The 19,316-nt window shown below is 45.2% G+C and overlaps 1 protein-coding gene across 5 annotated transcripts in view; it reads left to right on the top strand.

The window, feature by feature from the left end:
- The window catches only part of LOC135056556 (solute carrier family 2, facilitated glucose transporter member 9-like), a 286,898-nt gene that overhangs the window by 253,204 nt on the left and 14,378 nt on the right, over positions 1-19,316 (top strand). For all 5 annotated transcript variants that reach the window (XM_063961893.1, XM_063961890.1, XM_063961891.1 and 2 more), the window contains exons 10-11: positions 6,354-6,455; positions 7,678-7,753. In XM_063961893.1, coding sequence (XP_063817963.1) covers positions 6,354-6,455; positions 7,678-7,753 — 178 coding nt within the window. The remainder of the gene's footprint in view (positions 1-6,353; positions 6,456-7,677; positions 7,754-19,316) is intronic.

Below are 19,316 nucleotides of genomic sequence, written 5' to 3'. Positions count from 1 at the left end.
ACATCAAAATCTGTGTTTCTACAAAGTACTCTACCAATCAACCAGCTCCTACCTGTCATCTTCCAAACACAGCCTGTAACATGACAGTTAGGAGCTGATTGGCTGGTACCTTTATCTCCTTCCACTTTATCTATCTATCTATCTATCTATCTATCTATCTATCTATCTATCTATCTATCTTCAAGGCTAAGTAAAAAACACCCATACGGTTTTTAGTGTTACACTTTGAAAAGTTCTGAAGATTAGGGGCCTGAACATGTGGTCCTTAATTAGAGATAAGCAGTTTGGATTGCTTGGAATCCAAATCGCTCCGAACATTGGAAATCAGAGTCAACCTGAGCCGTGGCCAGGGTGGTTCCGCCAGACTCTGATTCCACATCGGGGCCGAATGTCATCTTCCCAGCATCAGATTCTCACAGGACTTGGATTTCGTACAAGGCACCGCGGCCAGGACTCTGCGCCATTTCACTCAAGGCATGCTGCTGTTTGCTGCATTATACTCTGCTGTTTTGGCTTCCCTGTGTTGAGACTCCAGACTTCACTAAGTGGATGCAGTATAGTAAAAGTGTATATAGGACACGCTTAATGCTGCGCTATACTCTACTGTTTAGGCTGTGCTGTGCCCCAGACTTCTCTAAGTGGATGTGCAGTATAGTGACAGTGTATATATACTAGTGGCACGCTGCACTATACTCTGCTGTGTCCATCCAGAGACTCTAATTGTGGCTGTGCAATATAGTTACTGCATAGGGGCACTATACTCAGCTGTTTTGGTTGGCTGTGTCCATACAGAGGGCCTAACTCAGATCTGATCGTAGCATATAGCACATCTACAATCAGTTACTGTGACATGGGGGGGAACCAGGGCTTAAAGTGGTCCTGGAGAGGTGGTGGAACTCATTTTCCCCGCCACCTTCTCCCCCCCCCTCCTACCCACACACCCACACACACACACACACACACACACACACACACACACACACACACACACACACACACACACACACATTAAGTGGAGCCAGGGCCAGTGCTAGTGTTTTCGGCACCTCCCTGCAAACTATAAATTAGTGCCCTACTTCCCATACTGTATAAAGAAACATTAATCTCACAAAGAAGCAGCATGATCACTAATCGTACCCCCAGTTCAAATTAGAAGTACAATCATTCACATTACACCGCATGTAGTGCCCCTGATTTATATTATACCACATAGTACTGCCCCTTATTCCGGTTACATCATGTTTTCCCCATTATTCACATTGCACTACACAATGGTACCCTTTATGCACATTATGCCACACAGTAGTGCCCCTTATATACAATACCCAAAGTACTGCCTCTTATACACAATTCCTACAGTAGTAGTGCCCCTTACACATAATGCCCTAAATAGTAATTCCCCTTACACATAATGACCACAGTAGTGTCGCTAATTCACATAATGCCCACAGTAGTGCCCCTTATACACATCTCTGCCTCTGTGACTCCAGCATCTCAACGCATGTGTCCTTCTAGCAGCTCCATGCTATGTATCAGCAGCGGTGACAGCATGACATCACATACACTGTGCCGGAAAAGGAAACCACTAGGACCTGAGAAAAGGGATGATTGCTGTCCAACAGACACCGCGTGTGTGAAGTACACGAAGGGATAGGCTGGAAATGGAGGAGGACCATGGAGCCACCAGGACATGAGGAAGAGGGAGGTGGCTGCAGCTCATCATTAACAGTAGCACCACCTGCATAATCTATTGATGTAGGTGATGGGGCAGGTTTTTCTGTTGGAATTACTGTGCAGGGCAATGGAAGTGGTGGAACTAGTTCCCCCTACCATTACAGGTAGTGAAACTCATTTCCACCTCGTTCCCCCTCACTTTAACCCCTGGGGGGGACGCCCAGCACAGGGCTAGTCCGCCCCACATGTCAGGCCCGGCGGCGATGCTTTTGCACCCAGCGAGTAGCTCCCTGCCTGTGCAGCTCCTGCTCGCTGGCAGGCCGCTACCCGTCGTGTCCCGGGTTGCAGCGGCTGTGTGACGTCACGCAGCCACCGCGGCCAACTCCCCCCAACGGTCTGGACATGCCTGTGTTGTCCGGACTGCGCCCCGCTAACGGTGTTCTAACGCCGTTGGCGCGCCCCCTCCTGCCCCGTGACCGCTTCTGCCTGTCAATCAGTCAGAGGCGATCACAGCCCAGAGATGCTGTTAGCATCTCACAGGGCTCCTTGGGTGCACACTCCACATAGGGATTCAGACTGCAATCGTTGCAGTGATCCAGTCTGAATTAGGCCCAGAGACTCCAGATTAATTGTGGATGTGCAGTATAGTAACTGTGTACATTGGGGCACGCTTCTGTGTGTTACGCTGTACTCTGCTGTATTGGCTGTGCTTTACTCAAATGTGCTTTGTTCACTTGCTTCTATAAGCCCTGTGATCTGCACGGCTGGAACCAAGCTGCAAGTTGAAAAATAATATATAATATATCTATTGTTTAATGTTTTCATACTGGTTAGTTGGTGTGCTTTACTCAAGTGCGTTTTGTTCACGTGTATCTATAAGTCCTGTGATCCGGAGCATTGATCTGCGACTTGACAAATGGATAACTATCCGTTTAGAGAAGAACAACTAGATACTAGTATATCAGCTGCTGCCACCCAGTCATGATGACGCTGCTAGTCCAGCAACGTCATCTACTAAAGCCGATGCTCAAGGGCATAGCGGGTCTAAGTCAGGGCATCTAAAATCAAAAACCCAATATACAGTGTTAGAAAAAGACACCTATTATTATAAAGAAAAAGACACCTATTATTATAAAGGGAAGGTTTAGTGCAGAAAAACAAAACATTTTTCCATTCACCAGACACAGTGACAATGAAAGGCTCATGCCTTGACCTTTATTTCTGAGTGGTGGTTCTGCAACTGTCAGTGATGCATCTCCTTCTACCTCTCATGACAATGCAAGAACTTTTCACTCAGAGTCTAATAGAAAAAATAATGAAAGCCACTAAGGCAGTAGAACAAACTGTGCATTCAGAAATGTTAAGCATTCCTGAGGGACCTCTAGATGTGTCCATGTAGGCTATGTGTGAGGCTGACATTTCTCACACTGTCCTCACAGAGAAGCCTCTTTCATCTCCTTACACCATTTCTGTGCCATCTGCACATACAGAGCAGTACAAGTAAAGATGGTGATGAGGGCATATTAGAAATTAAGGATTTACATGTGGAAGTGGAACAGGTTGAGGGGGATATGTGTGTACTACTACTATCTGACACTGAAACTGAGGATGTTAATGATGTTGTTTGTGTAAGTCAATCACCAGAGGCTGCAGTTCTGGCCCATGATAAAAAGAAAGCCATTGTGATGCCTGGGCAAACTACCAAAAAAGCCACTTCTTGGGTTATGGGATTATTTTCCCCAAATCCTGACAATGTTTGTGAAGGCATCTGCATTTTGTAAGGCCAAAGTTAGAAGGGTAGGGTCGCTAGCCATCTAGGCACCTCCTCCATGTTACGTCATTTGCGGCAAGTTCATGACATTTATTTTACAAAATGATAATGTAGTTAACACCCTCATCATCAACCTCCTCATTAGTGATCGGAGATAGTCCTTCCAAAAAATTGTCTTGTGAGGGGCCAAACAAAGCAAGCACTTCAGCCACAAAAGTGTTAGTCCCTATCACTGAAGTGCTTTGTTTATTAAACTGTGCATATCTTTTTTAATATCCAACATGAGGGTGGGAGGGAGGGCCCAAGGACAATTCCATATTGCACCAACTTTAATTTTTGCCACTGCTGTGTGGCAATGTTCCACAGATGTGATGCTTAGTAACCAACCAGGTTCTGCAGCCTTTGCACAATAATGGTGAAAATAATATCATAAGCTTTGAGGTGGTCAGAAATGACTGAACATTACTGGAAATTAATGTTATTGAGGTTAATAATACTCTACAAACACAAAAAAGGCCCAAATTAAATGAAATTAGCTTTTTTTTTTACAATTTAAACATTTTTTTTTTACAACCGGACGACGAATCAGATCCAAATCCAGCAAAAATGGTCCAGCGTACTTCTCTAGTTTTAATATAAGAATATGAGTAAGATTTAAAAATATATCTTTCACAGATGCCATTGGAGCCATATATTCCTATTTATATTCCATCAGACGACTCCTCCATAGGCTCACCAGCATGCTCACCAGCATTTGACCCACATGCCCCCATGCTCACCAGCATTTGTCACACATGCCCCCCATGCTCACCAGCATTTGTCACACCTGCCCTCATACACAGCAGCAATAGATCAGTCATGCTCCCGTGCACAGCACAGTTTCAGTCGTAATGTTGCCATCTACCATGATTGGAGTCCAACAGTCTCACAAGTGACTTAGCTGAAGTGCATGTGTATGCTCAGTCATGGGGTTTCAAAACCACCTCACAGAGGAGGACAGTGAGTGAGCCTCAGCCAATTCAGCCGGATTCTTATTGGCTACTGCTGGCTGCTATACAGGTCACAGGCCAGTTCGCAGGGGCCTACGTTAAATAACCCTGGCTTACGCTATCACTCTGATCCCTGGTTTGGCTCCAGTGAGGTATTCAGAAGATACCTGAAAAAAAAATCTGCAATAAGTAGCCCACAGTCTGCTATAAGTTAACTCTAAATCTGTCTGCATTACAGCCCCCATAGAAAACTAATGCTGCTTTGTGTTTGGAAATGGAGGGACTGCAGCAGATATTGGAGATACCTACTTGGAAAATCCAGGGGATCCTTACTATTTGTGGGTACTCCCAAATACATGTGTTTTGGGGAGATATCCCACGGATATTGCTTAATAAATATGCCCCTTGGTACCATCCCTACAAAATATAACAAAGTTTGATAGTAATACAGCAAGACGGAGAAAAGGGTTATATTTACTAATACTGTAACCTAACATGACTCAGACTGAAGAATAGAAAAGCGCATTGACTTTTAGCCTTCCTTATAAACACACAGAAAAATTGCCACCAAACAAGCGGACTGCTTTCATGTCACAGTCTTGTCCCCTTTTGATCCTGCTCCTGACCTTCATTTTCCCTCCCCCCTCGCCAGCCTCTTATTCCCAGCCATTTATAGTCTCCTTATTTGAGAGTTACCACAGCAGAGAGCAAATTTATAACCATGCACACAGTCCATATTTTTAACCCAGGGCTTTCCTGTGCTACATAACACTAAATTAGATTTTTGACAATTAGAGAGACTAATGTGAGCCTCAGGCTCCCAAGAGCAAAATCTCACAGCACAAACTTCCTTTAATAAACACATCGCAGTGCAGAAGTATAACAGAGAATCCCCCACACCCAACAGTCTGCTTATTTACCCCTCTCTATCTCTCTCAAATCCCCCCTCTTTATACTGCACTACTCTAAACTGCTAAATGGTTCTCGCCCTTGCCATCTACTATTGAGCAGTAATAAAAGCGTTTGAAGAGGTGGTGAAGGAATGGATTTGCAGTAACCGGCTCACATTCACTCAGGCAGCCTCATAGTTCTGGAAGTCTGATTGGTCCTGAGTGGAGGCAGAAATGGCACCCGATGGACACTAGGAGATTGGTTATAAAATTACAAGCATTTGTTCTGCTGTCAATATTTTCTGCTGGTTTTGCTCAAAGCTTTTTTTTTTCCGCCTCTCGTTTTCCAGAGGGGAGAAAGAAAGTTGAAGCTAATGCAGCTCTTAAGATTCTTTGTTATGTAGTTGTTTTTCTTAATACTCTTTGCTGTAAAAAAAAATAGCCACTTTGAGACGTTAAGAATGTTGAATGATCAAAGGCTCCTTTTATTTCAAGTGAAGTACAAATTAATTCATTAAAGAGTAATCTGACATACAGTAGGTCCTGAGAGTCTGCCACAAAGGAACTGGTTTTGCATGAAGCTGCAGTTTCCAGATTTACTACTTTATGATGATGTGACAATCTGTGCGTCTTCAAGCGGAAAGCCGCGCCGCCTACTGATTTAAAGCTAACCTCCGCAACCGCCAACATAGGTATTGGCACAGGCACCAGCTGCGTGCTCAGTGCAGCAGATCCATCAGAAACAGGATTCCCTTTTACGTACATGCAACTCTGGATCACACACAGATTTAGATCACATCTTTGATAGTCACATGACACTCCTACAAGACACATCTCTTACGTGTGGCCGCGCAACTTCAGATTCACACAAATCCAGATCTGTGCACATCAGAAATGATTGTAGGTTCGCAGAGTGTACAATGCTATTAATACAGCCCTGATGCCAAATAATACATGGGAAACACGCTTAGCCATTGTGTGTGCATGACCAGTTAAAATGTTGCATTATACGGTTTTGTTTATTTTCAGTGTTTTACGGTTGAAAAGCTGGGAAGGCGCCCTCTTATGATTGGTGGATTTGGTTTCATGGGGTTGTGCTGCGCTGGAATTACTGTAGCGCTTGTTTTTCAGGTAGGTAATAATAGAACATGGGCACAAAGGGAACAATTTCCCCACAGGCTCACTTCTCCACTCTTTTTCACTGCTTCCTGAATAGACCCTCATGTCACCATGTGCCTCTCTCTGCTACACACTGCTTCACCCTGTCATCCGCTGCCTCTCTGTCAGCCAGTGGCATGTGGCATATTAACTTGGTATGGGTCAAAGGATGGGGTCCCAAAGTATATTTTTGCACTTGGCTCATCATTCATATGTCTCGTCACTGGGGGTATCAAATTACCTGCGATGAAACATCGGGAGTGAAAAACGGGAATGTTTTTCCCGATGTTTCACCTATATATTTTTTTAGGGGGTATCCTTTAGATCTCCCATGAAAAAAAATATTTTTGTCTGCTGAAAACACACAGGTTTAGTGACACTGGTGTGTTTTCGCCGCAGCCCCAAAAGCCGGCGCTTATCAGGAGTTTTGCTTTGCCTGCCTGAGGCAGGTGAAACAAAATCCCCAATAGCTGTGGCAACCCCTCCTGCCAATGTCCTGCGGCCGCTGCAGCAGTCGGGGAATGTAGGGAGGGTGGCTGGAAGCAGGCCCTGTACACGCAGTTCTCCCTCTCTTCTTCCCGCTTCAGGTTCCCCTGGCCAGGCGGGGGTCATGTGACGGGGCTGGGGGCGGACCCGGACATGCCGAAGCAGCTGTGGGCTGCTATAATAAGCCGTGGTTTATCAGAGCTGCTAGGATAATCCCATGCGATCTAATTACCCGCAGTAATAAATCGCAGGTAATTAGCTATCCCCCTTAATAGTTTTAATCAATGCAAGCCTGTTGGTTACACAAGTGAGCTAACCCATGTGAAAAACAATGGATATTGTATGTGTTAGATCCTCTATAAACCTTAGTATACACATGGGATTTTATATTTCCACTTTCATCAGTTATGTGGGTAACTTTTCATGTGGAATCTACTAAAATTGGGGCAGATGTATTAACCTGGAAGTGATAAATTCAAGGTGATAAACGCACCAGCCAATCAGCTCCAATATGTAAATGATCAGTTAGGAGCAGATTGGCTGGTGCATTTATCACCTTGCACTTATCACTGGTTTATCACTTCCTTATGCCTTCTCCAGGTTAACACATCTGCCCCATTGTTCTAATAATAGATTGTGTTTTTGATTACTTGTAATCTCTCTCTCTCTCTCTCTCTCTCTCCTCTTTGTCCTTCCTCTTCTGTTATAGGCAAGGTATCCTTGGATGCGGTATGGCAGTGTTGTCTGTGTAATTGGAATAATAGCTGGTTTCTGTATAGGACCTGGTAAGTGTTGAAGTCTTCTTGTATACTACTGTAACTCCTCCTATGAGTACAGAATTAGTGCAACTTCATTTTGTTTTCACCTATCTTGGAAATCCATTGTTGTAGGCTGGAACCTGATTACAGTGTTACCTAAATAATTGGTACTTTATAAATACTGGATAATAAAACAGATAATGCACTTCCTGCAGTAAATTATCTCTTCTCACACCGTTTTGTCTATTGGGAGAGTTCTTAATTGTTGAACACCACACAATGCCGTATGAGCAGTGGTTTTACCCAATCTTGCTTCCGTGTTCTTCCCCAAAATACAAATGTAATTGTTTCTAAAGCCAATAAATAACACAACGCCTCCTATGAGTCTAATTTAACCAGGAAACAGTTAAAGCCACATTAGATGCTTTGCAGAGTCTATCTGAAAATGATGGATGAAGACTGGGGTGGTTTATCCCATTGATATATTAACTGTGCCTCCAACAAATCTATAATTCATTTTCAGCTAAGAATTTATTCAGTGTAATTACATCTTTAATTAGGATTTTTATGGCTCATTGTTCATAAACAATGATGAATATGACTTTTAAAGCGACCAGGATTTTGGGGGGGAAAAATCTGCATAAACAGAATTCCATATACTGTGTTCTGCATGAATCTTTCTGCATTAAGAGTCCTATATGCGGTGTGATGTGGAAATAATGAACTGGCGTCTAAACTATCACCTGAAACACATTAAACTCATTACACCAACAATGGGTTGTAAGTGTAAGATATTCTATTAACCTTAGTCTATAATCATTAGGTGCTCTAGGACAGGCCTGGCCACAGTGGTGTAGCTAGGCGCCATGGTGCCCGGAGCAAGGGTATGTTTTGGCGCCCCCTCCCCTGTACTGAATTGGGGGCCTTCCCAACATGTGGTGGCATGTTATATTAAAAAATAAAAAAAAATACAGTACTTAAAAATTCTAAATTGGTGACAGGACCTTGTAGCGCTCAGCGTGAAAGTTCCCTTTGAGCACCCCCCCACACACACACCAAGTTTAAAACAGGGCCGGGGATTCATGGGGAAGGAATGTGACCACAGTATAGTACCAATTCACATTACACCGCACAGTAGTTTCTGTTAATCACTTTACATCACACAGTAGAGACGCTTATACACGTTACACCACAGTACAGCCACTTATACATGTTACACCACAGAGGAGCCATTTATACACGTTATGCCACAGTAGAGCCCCTTATACATGTTACGCCACACAGTAGAGCCGCTTATATATGTTACCCCACAGTAGAGCCACTTATACACGTTACGCCACACAATAGAGCCGCTTATATATGTTACCCCACAGTAGAGCCACTTATACACGTTATGCCACACAGTAGAGTCGCTTATACATGTTACACCACAGATGAGCCATTTATATATGTTATGTTGCAGCTTTTAATGCAGAGAGAGGTGCTGCAGCATCAATGTAGAGAGAGGTTCTGTAGCAGCCGGGTCAGAGAGGGTGGTATAACAGTTGAGGCAGAGAGAGGTCTGCAGCATCCAAGTCAGAAAGTGCTGCTGCAGCAGCCGGGGAAGAAATAGGTGCTGCAACAGCCGGGGCAAAAAGAGGTGCTGCAGCAGTGAGGGCTGCAGGACAAAAGTAACCTGGCTGCACAGCTACAAGCAGACAATGAGACATATAAAAAGCGTGGGCAGAGCTCCGGCATGTGCTGGAGGTCAGTGTCTCCAGCTGTCACCACTGACCTGACCTGTTCCCCACCTAGTCTCTGAGTCCGTGTGTGCCCCATCTGCGCCCTCTAACTTTTTTGGTGCCCGGAGCTCACGCTCCACTGGAGCCACCCTCGCTACACCCCTGCCTGGCCAACCTGTGGCTCTCCAGATATTGTGAAACTACACATCCCAGCATGCCCAGCCACAGTTTTAACATTCCCTAATAGCAAAATGGCAAGGTATGATGGGACTTGTAGTTTTTCAACAGCTGGAGAGCCACAGGTTGGCCAGGCCTGCTCTAGGAGTTGATCAGAATACGAAGACTGGTAACTGATGAAGATTTTTATTATATACTAGCTGAATACCCGTGCTTTGCTACGGAATGTAAAGAATAATGCCAATATTTGTCAGGACGCACCTCTGGGCTTTCCCGGATTGATGATGTCAAAATGCTGGTGCTGAGGAGAATAATCCGCCTCCTTCTCTGCCCTGTCCCGCCTTTGATGCTGCCCTGCTCAGCGCTGAAAATGCTGGGACAGGCCAAGCTCTGCCCACTGTATGTTAAATATGTTAGGTTTGTACGCTGACTCTGTTAAAGGGCCCTAGGTCTCCTTATTTAGCTTCGACACTAAAGTATGCCTCTGCCCTTACCCGTGGGTGCCTCTGCCCATACCCGTGGGTGCCTCTGCCCCTACCCGTGGGTGCCTCTGCCCCTACCCGTGGGTGCCTCTGCCCTGACCCGTGGGTGCTTCTGCCCCTACCCGAGGGTGCCTCTGCCTAAATTGCTCAAGGTATTCCAGAGTTATGCCGAAAACTAAGGATTTATACATGTCACCCCCTTCCCACCCCCACCCCTAGGGGTGCTAGGGGTGTCTTACCCCCACAGTGTATTTTTCCAGATTGTAAATTATATGTGTACCAAGTTTGGTGTAAATTGCTCCAGGCATTCCAGAGTTATGCTGGAACATACACACACACACACACACACACACACACACACACACACACACACACACACACACAGATGGAGCCATGCTAGTCCCTAGCGACTACAGGGGCTTCCATCCATGTGGGCGCACGCACGCCTGTGACGGAGACGCGCACCATTCACTAGAATGGGAGGAGAGCGTCTCTGTGCACTCACGGCGTGACTAGGCTAGAATAGACTGATCAACTAGTCACACTGGGAGTGCACGCCTGCGATGGAGCCACCTCAGAAGAGCGCAGCTCCATCTGTACACGCACACGCACACACACACGTCCATTTTTGTTGCTTAGTGGGGGGTATTTATCAAAGCATGGAGAGAAAGTAAAGAGATATAAAGCACTAACCAATCCGCTTCTAACGCTCATGTTACAGGCAGGGCCAGTGCAAGGTCTCTGCACCCTAGGCAAAGTTTCAGACTTGTGCCCCCTAACCCTCACAACGGCCCTCATTCCAAGTTGTTAGCTCGCTAGCTGCTTTTAGCAGCATTGCACACGCTAGGCCGCCGCCCTCTGGGAGTGTATCTTAGCTTGGCAGAATTGCAAACGAAAGATTAGCAGAACTGCTAATAAATAATTCTTTGCAGTTTCTGAGTAGCTCCAGAACTACTCACAGATGGCGATCAGCTCAGTCCGTTTAGTTCCAGGTTTGATGTCACAAACATGCCCTGCGTTCGGCCAGCCACTCCCCCATTTCTCCAGACACTCCCGCGTTTTTCCCTGACATGCCTGCGTTTTTTAGCACACTCCCGGAAAACGCTCAGTTACCACCCAGAAACGCCCATTTCCTGTCAATCATTCACCGAAAAGAAGTGCGACTGAAAAGCGTCGCAGAATCCACAGAAATCTACAAAGTTGTTAGTTAAATAACTAAGCGCATGCGCCCTGCGTGCCTTGCGCATGCGCATTTTGCAACAAATTGCAGCATAGCGAAAATCGGCAACGAGCGAACAACTCGGAATGAACCCCTATATACTGTATAATACTGTATATGGGGTCTGCTGGGGATATTGGGGTTGGGTACGGGATGCCGCTGGTCAGAATACAGACAGCACCATCCTAACCACCATAGTACCAACATTTTGAATTAAATAGATTAACCCTTGAAATTACTTACCCATTACCCTAACCCTCCCCGGTATACTAAAATTCAGGATGCCGGCTGTCGGGATTCTGGCGCCAGTATTCTAAATGCTATCATTCCATCCACTGGGATGCCATCTACATCCCTTTAATTGTATGTGTTTACATACACTGCTCAAAAAAATAAAGGGAACACTTAAACAACACAGTGTAACTCCAAGTCAATCACACTTCTGTGAAATCAAACTGTCCACTTAGGAAGCAACACTGACTGACAATCTATTTCACATGTTGTTGTGCAAATGGAATAGACAACAGGTGGAAATTATAGGCAATTAGCAAGACACCCCCAATAAAGGAGTTGTTCTGCAGGTGGTGACCACAGACCACTTCTCAGCTCCTATGCTTTCTGGCTGATGTTTTGGTCACTTTTGAAAGCTGGCGGTGCTTTCACTCTAGTGGTAGCATAAGACGGAGTCTACAACCCACACAAGTGGCTCAGGTAGTGCAGCTCATCCAGGATGGCACATCAATGCGAGCTGTGGAAAGAAGGTTTGCTGTGTCTGTCAGCGTAGCGTCCAGAGCATAGAGGCGTTACCAGGAGACAGGCCAGTACATAAGGAGACATGGAGGAGGCCGTAGGAGGGCAACAACCCAGCAGCAGGACCGCTATCTCCACCTTTGTGCAAGGAGGAACAGAAGGAGCACTGCCAGAGCCCTGCAAAATGACCTCCAGCAAGCCACAAATGTGCATGTGTCTACTCAAACGATCAGAAACAGACTCCATGAGGGTGGTATTAGAGCCCGACGTCCACAGGTGTGGGGGTTGTGCTTACAGCCCAACACCGTGCAGGACGTTTGGCATTTGCCAGAGAACACCAAGATTGGCAAATTCGCCACTGGCACCCTGTGCTCTTCGCAGATGAAAGCAGGTTCTCACTGAGCACATGTGACAGACGTGACAGAGTCTGGAGACGCCAAGGAGAACGTTCTGCTGCCTGCAACATCCTCCAGCATGACCGGTTTGGCAGTGGGTCAGTAATGGTGTGGGGTGGCATTTCTTTGGGGGGCCGCATAGCCCTCCATGTGCTCGCCAGAGGTAGCCTGACTGCCATTAGGTACCGTGATGAGATCCTCAGACCCCTTGTGAGACCATATGCTGGTGCGGTTGGCCCTGGGTTCCTCCTAATGCAAGACAATGCTAGACCTCATGTGGCTGGAGTGTGTCAGCAGTTCCTGCAAGACGAAGGCATTGATGCTATGGACTGGTCCGCCCGTTACCCAGACCTGAATCCAATTGAGCACATCTGGGACATCATGTCTCGCTCTATCCACCAACGCCACGTTGCACCACAGACTGTCCAGGAGTTGTCGGATGCTATAGTCCAGGTCTGGGAGGAGATCCCTCAGGAGACCATCCACCACCTCATCAGGAGCATGCCCAGGTGTTGTAGGGAGGTCATACAGGCATGTGGAGGCCACACACTACTGAGCCTCATTTTGACTTGTTTTAAGGACACTACATCAAAGTTGGATCAGCCTGTAGTGTGTTTTTCCACTTTAATTTTGAGTGTGACTCCAAATCCAGACCTCCATGGGTTAATAAATTTGATTTCCATTGATAGTTTTTGTGTGTATGTAAAGAACAAAGTATTTAATAAAAATATTTCATTCATTCAGATCTAGGATGTGTTAGTGTTCCCTTTTATTTTTTTGAGCAGTGTACATATACTGTATACTCACAGACATATATTTGTATGCTCCTTATTGTGCTCCATGCCCCCATCTTTAAGTTCATTACCAACCCGCATGCAGAGACATCCTTCAGTTTTTTGCTAGATTCATTCAGTGGTGCCCTCCAGTGGTCGGCGCCCCTAGGCAGCTGCCTAATGGTAGAGCCTGCCCTGGTTACAGGCTGTAATTGAAAAATGATAGGAGCTGATTTGTTAGTGCTTTATTTCTATACTTTATGTCTCTCCATGCTTTGATGAATACCCCCCTTACAAATATACTGTATAACTTTGTCTTTGATCAGTCAGGGGTAATGCACCAGTTTGAGTGATAGGCTTAGTAGCCTCATATTTACATTAATGCTCTGTGCCAAATTAGGAATTCACACACGTGGCAATGGCAAGTGATATCAGAGGAAACTTGAAAGAAAATAGCCCAATAAAATATTTCCATACAATCTTTCACATTTGCATCCTGGATATGCAATCCTTTGGTGCTTAGCAACAACTGATACTTTTTTTTAAATGCAATCTTTCATTTTTGAAGGATTTACAACTGTGACAATAATTAAGATAAAGCAAAAGTTTAAAAAATGATTTTTAAGGTTAACCGTTTGTCAAAAAATACATAACACAACAAGCCAATGGTATAAAACAGCAGAGCCTACAGCATAAAGCTTCTCTTCAGCTGGGTCTAACCACCTGAATGGTAGATATTATTATCTTTTATTATCAGTTGTTTATATAGCGCCCACATATTCCGCAGAGCTTTACAGAGAATATTTGCCCATTCACATCAGTCCCAGCCCCAGTGGAGCTTACAATCTATATTCCCTACCACATGTACACGAGCACACATTCATACTAGTGTTAATATTGTTGGGAGCCAATTAACCTATCAGTATATTTTTGGATTGTGGGAGGAAACCGGAGTACCCGGAGGAAACCCACGCAAGCACAGGGAGAATATACAAACTCCGCACAGTTAGGGCCATGGTGGGAATCGAACCCATGACCTCAGTGCTGTGAGGTAGTAATGCTAACCATTATACCATCCGTACTGCCCAGGATATAACAAGACAAGTGTGTGTGTGTGTGTGGAGGAGCTACCCCACGTGACTTCTGTCACTGAAGGTCACGCCAGCCAATCAGGGAGCGCCTCGTCATGGTGCTCTCCTGATTGGCTGTGCGCTCCATGACATGGCGCTCCCTGATTGGCTGGCGTGACCTTCAGTGACAGAAGTCACGTGGGGTCCCGGCATTCGGGGGAAGGGTTTTCTGTGTGTAAACATAGAACCCCTTTCAGTGCGTGGATCGGGTTTCCATTTTTTTTTATTTTAATCAAGACCGTGGATTATGTCTTGAAAGAAGAAGACAGAACGACGCCGGATTGTTTGTAAGTATAATTTTTATTTACAGGTACCCCGTGGATTCTACGTGGTCAAGGGGACCGAGGTGCTCCGTGGGAAACTTGTACTTTCACGGTGTGTGTGTTGTGGGTATTTTTGGGTATTTTTTTTTGTTGTAGAACTACAGGTACCAGCGGGCCCGTTATTTCCCCGCATGCTGGTACTTGTGGTTCTCCAAGTACCAACTTGTGGGGGAGGCTTGCTGGGACTTGTAGTTCTACCACAAAAAACAATATTCTATTTTTTACACAAAGGCTATCAGCCTCCCATCCACCGCCCACAGATGGGGGGACAGCCTCGGGCTTCACCCCTGGCCCTTGGGTGGCTGGAGGGGAGGACCCCTTGATTTAGGGTACCCTGGCCAGGGGTGACTAGTTGGGGGGGTAATGCCACGGCCGTAGGGACCTATATAAAAGTGTCCCCCGGCTGTGGAATTATCTCTTTGGCTAGTGGAGCCCGGTGCTGGTTTAAAAAACATGGGGGACCCCTTCATCTTTTGTCCCCTGTATTTTTTGTACCAGGACCGGACGCAGAGCCCGGTGCTGGTTGTTTAAATATGGGGGGACCCTACGCAATTTTTCCCCTGTATTTTTACAACCAGGACCGGCTCAAAGAGCCCGAGGCTGGTTATACATAGGAGGGGGGACCCCACGCAATTTTTTTTTTCCATTTAACTATGTGTGATGTCCACAGGGCTATTGTCTGCGGCTAGTGAATTTGCCTTTGGACCAACCCCCCTAGCACTGTAATCCAGCCCATCAGATGTATCTGATATTTTGTGTACCTTACCTTTTATATGTTGTTAATTAATTGAATTGTTGTGTTAATAAAATACAATATATACCCTCACGGACAGCGCTGCTTATAATTTTTCTAGTGCCTAACAATACGATTAATCGCAGAAAATCCTGCGATTAATCGCGATTAGAAATTGTAATCATTTCCCAGCACTAATATATATATAACAACATAACAATGCCCCTAAATCTAACACTCTTCTAGCTGACGCCATGGCCAGTAGAAAGAGAACTTTAATGGTCAACCATTTAAGATCCACTTTATTAAGTGGTTCAAATGGGGCAACTTGAAGGTCCTTTAGGACTAAACTTAAGTCCTAAGGCACTGTAGCAGGAATAAAGGGAGGTTGAATGCGCAACATTTCCTGGAAAAAAGTATGCACATCCTGTAAGTTGGCAATTTTCTTTTGGAACCATACAGTCAGTGCGGACACTTGCACTCTCAAGGTAGCCACCTTCAAACCTTTATCCATTCCTGCCTGAAGGAATGCTAAGACCCTGGAAACTCTGAAAGACCTAGGGTCCATTTCCCGTTCACTGCACCAATGAATATAGGTTTGCCATATTCAGTGATAAATTCGAGCTGAGTAAGGTTTCCTTGCTCTGAGCATTGTTTGAATTACTTGTTGTGAGAGTCCTCTTGACTTCAGGATAGAGGTCTCAAGAGCCACGTCGTCAAAGATAGTTGATCCAGATGTCTGTGATAATAAGAACCCTGCGTCAGTAGATCTGGACGTTGAGGGAGCAGGAATGGAGCATCCATCGACATTCTCTGCAGATCTGTGTACAAATGTCTTCTGGGCCAAGCCAGAGCTATTAGTATCACGGCATCCTTTCCTTGCTTTATCTTTCTCACCACCCTGGGTAATAAGGTGATTGAAGGAAACACATAGGCCAGATGAAAGTCCCAGCTCACTGACAGGGCATCCACAAAGATCGCTCTGGGATCCTTTTGTTCTTGACCCATATGCAAGAACTTTGTTGTTCTGACGGGACGCCAAGAGATCTATCTCTGGCAACCCCCACTTGTCAACTAGAGTCTGGATGACCTCCGGGTGTAGAGCCCATTCACTTGCCTGAATGGCGTGATGACTGAGAAAATTTGCTTTCCAGTTTAGGACTCCCAGAACGAACACTGCGGACAAGGCTGGATGATGAAGTTCTGCCCACTTTAGTGTGTTACTTAACTCCTTCATAGGTTTTTGACTGCAAGTTCCTCCCTGATAGTTGAGGTATGCTACTGCCATCGCATTGTCTGAGCGGATCTGAACTGGTTTTCCCCGAAGGATGTCCTTTGCCTGAATCGGTGCGTGTATCTGGCCCGAAGTTCCAATATATTTATTGGCAGGCAACCTTCTTCCTTGGTGCATTGCCCCTGAAAAAAAAACCTTCTTGACACTGTCCCCCAGCCCTGGAGACTGACATCTGTTGTCAGAATTTCCCAATCTGATACCCAAAAAGGTCCAGATGGGATGTCTGTAGCCACCAGGCTATCGACTTCCTTACTTCAACCATAAGGACCATAGTCTGCGTTATCATCTGATAAAACCCATTCCATTTGGCAAGGATCAGATACTGCAGAGGCCTTGAGTGTAACTGAGCATACTCCACCATATTGAATATTAACACCATCAATCCCCTCACACGTATTGCTGCATGAATGGATACCCTTTGACTGTGTAGCAACTCCTGAATCTTTGACTGAACTTTGGATATCTTGTTCAGAGGGAAAAATACTCTTTTGAAGAAGGCTTGAAACCAGTACAGCCGACAAGCGAGTCATCCGCTGTGACGGAACCAGAGATGATTTCGCTCAATTTATGAGCCACCCATGCTTCTGCAGACATGTTATTGTCTGTTGCAGATGATACAGGAGCAATTCCTGAGACTGTGCCAGGATTAAAAGATCGTCCAGGTATGAAAAAATTCTTATCCCCTGCTGGCGTAGATAAACTGCCATTACCACCATAATTTTGGTAAATACTCTGGGGGCTGTGGCTAACCCAAAAGGTAGGGCCTGGAACTGAAAATGCTGTTGGAGGATAGCGAACCTGAGATAGCACTGATGGGACAGTGCTATAGGAACATGTAGGTAAGCATCCTGGATATCCAGGGATACCATATAATCCCCTGGCTCCATGGCCAAAATGATGGAACGTAAAGTCTCCATATGAAACAGAGATACCCAAATGTACTTGTTCAGCACTTTGAGATTGAGTATGGGCCGGAATGACCCATTTGGCTTCTGATCTAGAAAAAGGTTGGAGTAAAAACTCCTGTCCTCGTTGTGCAGGAGGAACTGGAATGATTACCCATGACTGAAGCAATTTCTGAACTGCCTGTTGCAAAGCCCTGGCCTTTGTCTCTACCCGAGATGTTCTGGTACAAAAAAACCTTTGAGGTGGGTGTTTCTTGAGGGCAAATGCATAACCGAGAGATACCGCTTCCTGCACCCAGGCATCTGTTGTAGACTCCAAAACCTTTTTAGATTCTGAATCCGCTTTCCATGTACGTAGCCAAACTGCTCTGCATGCAGCTACTGTTGAAGCTGATGCCCTGGAGGCAATTGTACCCATATCCAAAGCTGCTTCTTCCAAAAACATTGCAGCCTGTTTGATATGTGCCATAAGGGATTTTTGCTCTCTAGATGCCATTGAAAGATCTCCTTCGAATGCATCAGCCCTGGCAGCCACTGCCTTTGCCATCCAAGCTGAAGCCATGGCTGGTCTTGTGACTGCCCCAGACAGGGAAAAAAGGGTTTTTAGAAAACCATCCACTCTCCTATCCGTGACATAATTTAATGATGTTGAAGGCAGAGGTAATGTAGATTTCCGCACTAATCAAATAACATTACTGTCTACCTTGAGGGCCACCTCCCTCTTTAAACAATCCCCAGCTGTAAGAGGATAATCAGAATTCCATTTCCTAGGAATTTTAAACTTCTTACTGGGCGTAGCCCAAGCCTCTTCCATGATTTCCGTCAGATGATCTGACCCAGGGAACTCAGTCTTAACTGTTTTGGGAAGTTTAAACACTGGTGCCTTGGATTTTAACACAGGCTCTGCTGATTCTTCTAAGGATAGAATGGCTTTCATTGCCTTAATTAACTTGGCTATGTCCACTGAGCTGAGACCTACCTCCTCCTCTTCGTTTGCAGAATCAGAGCTTAATGAGTCTTCATCCTCTGATGAATCCTCATCTGAAACATGTGTAGACTGTGAAGATGTACTTACCACTGACTTTTCGGCCTGTTCCTTTTAGAGGCTGCTGCTGGAAATGATAAACTGCAGGTGGAAAGCTGCATGTAAGGGTTAATCGTGTAACCTATTCCTGGTACAGAAGTTGGAATTATCTGCTCAGTTATGCTGGATAATGTTTGTGCAAACCTAGCCCAAGGGGGATAAACTTGCACCTGTATCTGTCTAGTATTTTCCAAGAGACCTTGGTGAAAGCTAAAACAATTTGCACACAAACCATCCTGAACCAGATCCAGAGAGGTTAACCCAGCTTTGCAAGACAAACATGATATGAGTGTTGCTGTTGCTGTAAGTGTATCTTCCTTACCTTTGCCGCTCTTAGACATGATAAATAATCAACACTTACACAGTGTACTTCACAATTAGTGACTGTAATCACTTTAAGAGCTTTTAAAGTGACATACAATCCGACCCCACCCTGCTATACACCAGCATTGAGGATCGGAATAGTTAGAAAAAAACCTGACAGAATTATAGTAAAGTTAGCAGTCACACTAGTAGTCAGTCACATGTTATACATTAGTATAAAAAGCAATATGAGCACATAATCAACTACAAATACATTTCAAGTTTGTAGGAGAAGATATTA

The sequence above is a fragment of the Pseudophryne corroboree genome, chromosome 3 (genome assembly GCF_028390025.1).
Source record: "Pseudophryne corroboree isolate aPseCor3 chromosome 3, aPseCor3.hap2, whole genome shotgun sequence".
Taxonomy (NCBI): Eukaryota; Metazoa; Chordata; class Amphibia; order Anura; family Myobatrachidae; genus Pseudophryne; species Pseudophryne corroboree.
The sequence above is the reverse complement of the archived record's forward strand: the minus strand, read 5'-3'. Positions and strand labels throughout refer to the sequence as shown.